The sequence below is a fragment of the Palaemon carinicauda genome, chromosome 6, assembly GCF_036898095.1.
Source record: "Palaemon carinicauda isolate YSFRI2023 chromosome 6, ASM3689809v2, whole genome shotgun sequence".
Classification (NCBI taxonomy): Eukaryota; Metazoa; Arthropoda; class Malacostraca; order Decapoda; family Palaemonidae; genus Palaemon; species Palaemon carinicauda.
This window is the reverse complement of record NC_090730.1, coordinates 22,132,666-22,135,165: the sequence shown is the minus strand read 5'-3', so window position 1 is coordinate 22,135,165 and position 2,500 is coordinate 22,132,666. Positions and strand designations below refer to the sequence as shown.

General features: G+C 31.3%; 1 protein-coding gene across 7 annotated transcripts in view; it reads right to left on the bottom strand.

Moving 5' to 3' along the window:
- Positions 1–2,500, bottom strand: part of LOC137642495 (lactosylceramide 4-alpha-galactosyltransferase-like) — a 127,975-nt gene that overhangs the window by 16,089 nt on the left and 109,386 nt on the right. For all 7 annotated transcript variants that reach the window (XM_068375098.1, XM_068375100.1, XM_068375094.1 and 4 more), the window contains one exon: positions 1,294–1,393. In XM_068375098.1, coding sequence (XP_068231199.1) covers positions 1,294–1,393 — 100 coding nt within the window. The remainder of the gene's footprint in view (positions 1–1,293; positions 1,394–2,500) is intronic.

Sequence of the window (2,500 nt, the reverse complement as noted above, 5' to 3'; positions counted from 1 at the left end):
CCACGTTAAAGATAACACTTGAATACATGCAAGATATTAACCAGCTATTAAATCATAGCTCCTACGTTGAAGATGACACATTAATACATGCAAAATATTAAACAGCTATTAAATCATAGCTCCCACGTTAAAGATAACACTGGAATACATGCAAGATATTAACCAGCTATTAAATCATAGCTCCTACGTTGAAGATGACACATTAATACATGCAAAATATTAAACAGCTATTAAATCATAGCTCCCACGTTAAAGATAACACTTGAATACATGCAAGATATTAACCAGCTATTAAATCATAGCTCCTACGTTGAAGATGACACATTAATACATGCAAAATATTAAACAGCTATTAAATCATAGCTCCCACGTTAAAGATAACACTTGAATACATGCAAGATATTAACCAGCTATTAAATCATAGCTCCTACGTTGAAGATGACACATTAATACATGCAAAATATTAAACAGCTATTAAATCATAGCTCCCACGTTAAAGATAATACTTGAATACATGCAAGATATTAACCAGCTATTAAATCATAGTTCCTACGTTGAAGATGACACATTAATACATGCAAAATATTAAACAGCTATTAAATCATAGCTCCCACGTTAAAGATAACACTTGAATACATGCAAGATATTAACCAGCTATTAAATCATAGCTCCTACGTTGAAGATGACACATTAATACATGCAAAATATTAAACAGCTATTAAATCATAGCTCCCACGTTAAAGATAACACTTGAATACATGCAAGATATTAACCAGCTATTAAATCATGGCTCCTACGTTGAAGATGACACATTAATACATGCAAAATATTAAACAGCTATTAAATCATAGCTCCCACGTTAAAGATAACACTTGAATACATGCAAAATATTAACCAGCTATTAAATCATAGCTCCTACGTTGAAGATGACACATTAATACATGCAAAATATTAAACAGCTATTAAATCATAGCTCCCACGTTAAAGATAACACTTGAATACATGCAAGGTATTAACCAGCTATTAAATCATAGCTCCTACGTTGAAGATGACACATTAATACATGCAAAATATTAAACAGCTATTAAATCATAGCTCCCACGTTAAAGATAACACTTGAATACATGCAAGATATTAACCAGCTATTAAATCATAGCTCCTACGTTGAAGATGACACATTAATACATGCAAGATATTAAACAGCTATTAAATTATTGAAAATCTCATTCATTTTAAAAGTCAGTGAATACAAACTCGTAGATTAAAATAAAAAGAGACAAAATGATATCTTACTTGTGTTTCTGTTCCAAACAACGTTGTAGAACCAGTCTCGAAGAGGCGAGTTTGTGAAGTGATAATCCATATCCAGGAAGACGAACTGGAAGTTCTTCAACTGGAAAAAACCCCGAGAAAATGGCCATAATGAAAAGTAATTAGCCTGAATATCTTTTTTTTTTCAATGTGTAATGAAACTATAAGAGAGAATACACGAGTGCCATATGTGGGTGAGATCATGGTGAGGGGTAGATGGAGATGATTTGGGCGTGCTCTTCGCACTCCCCAAGAGAGATTAGTTCACCAAACGTTCAGTTGGGCTCCACAAGGCACTAGAAGAGTTGTTAGACCCAGGCCTACATGGCTGAGGACTATGAAGCGTGAAGTAGGAGATAATGAATGGAGAAGTATTAAAATAAAAGCTCAAGATAGAGACGACTGGCGAAATCTAACTGAGGCCCTTTGCGTCAATATGCGTATTTGGGGATGAACAACTTCAGTATTATATGCTATGGCACTACCAAATACTAAAGAACAATGGTTTGGTTTTGGAGTGTCCTCGAGAATATATATATATATATATATATATATATATATATATATATATATATATATATATATATATATATATATATATGGAGAAAGCTGACCAGAAACATCGACCCCACACAGAAGTGGGAAAAGATGTAGACAAAGAAGATATATATATATATATATATATATATATATATATATATATATATATATATATATATATATATATAAATATATATATATATGTGTGTGCAGTATTTATATAAATATAAATATAAATATAAATATAAATATATATATATATATATATATATATATATATAGATGTATAACTTTGTCTATACAGTATGTACTAGCGAGTGTATGTGTATGTGTGAATAACGGACTTGTTTAGAATAAATATCTCAAAATTTCTTAAGTACCCCCGATAAAATGACATCAAACAAATAAACTCGTTGATTAACACTTATCAAAAGTAGTTACATGTGTTTGTTCCAACAATGACCTTTAAGAAACCTTAGTAAGGGGCCCTACTTAAGCTAATCGGGTGTACTGATTCTAACATTAATAATCTATTATCTGTGATTCATCAATTTTATCTTCTGACGACTAGAAATCCGAATTAGATTAACATGATTCCTTATCGCTGTTCGCGGTGCAACTTCAGAACTTCAAAATGGTTGTTTGCTTA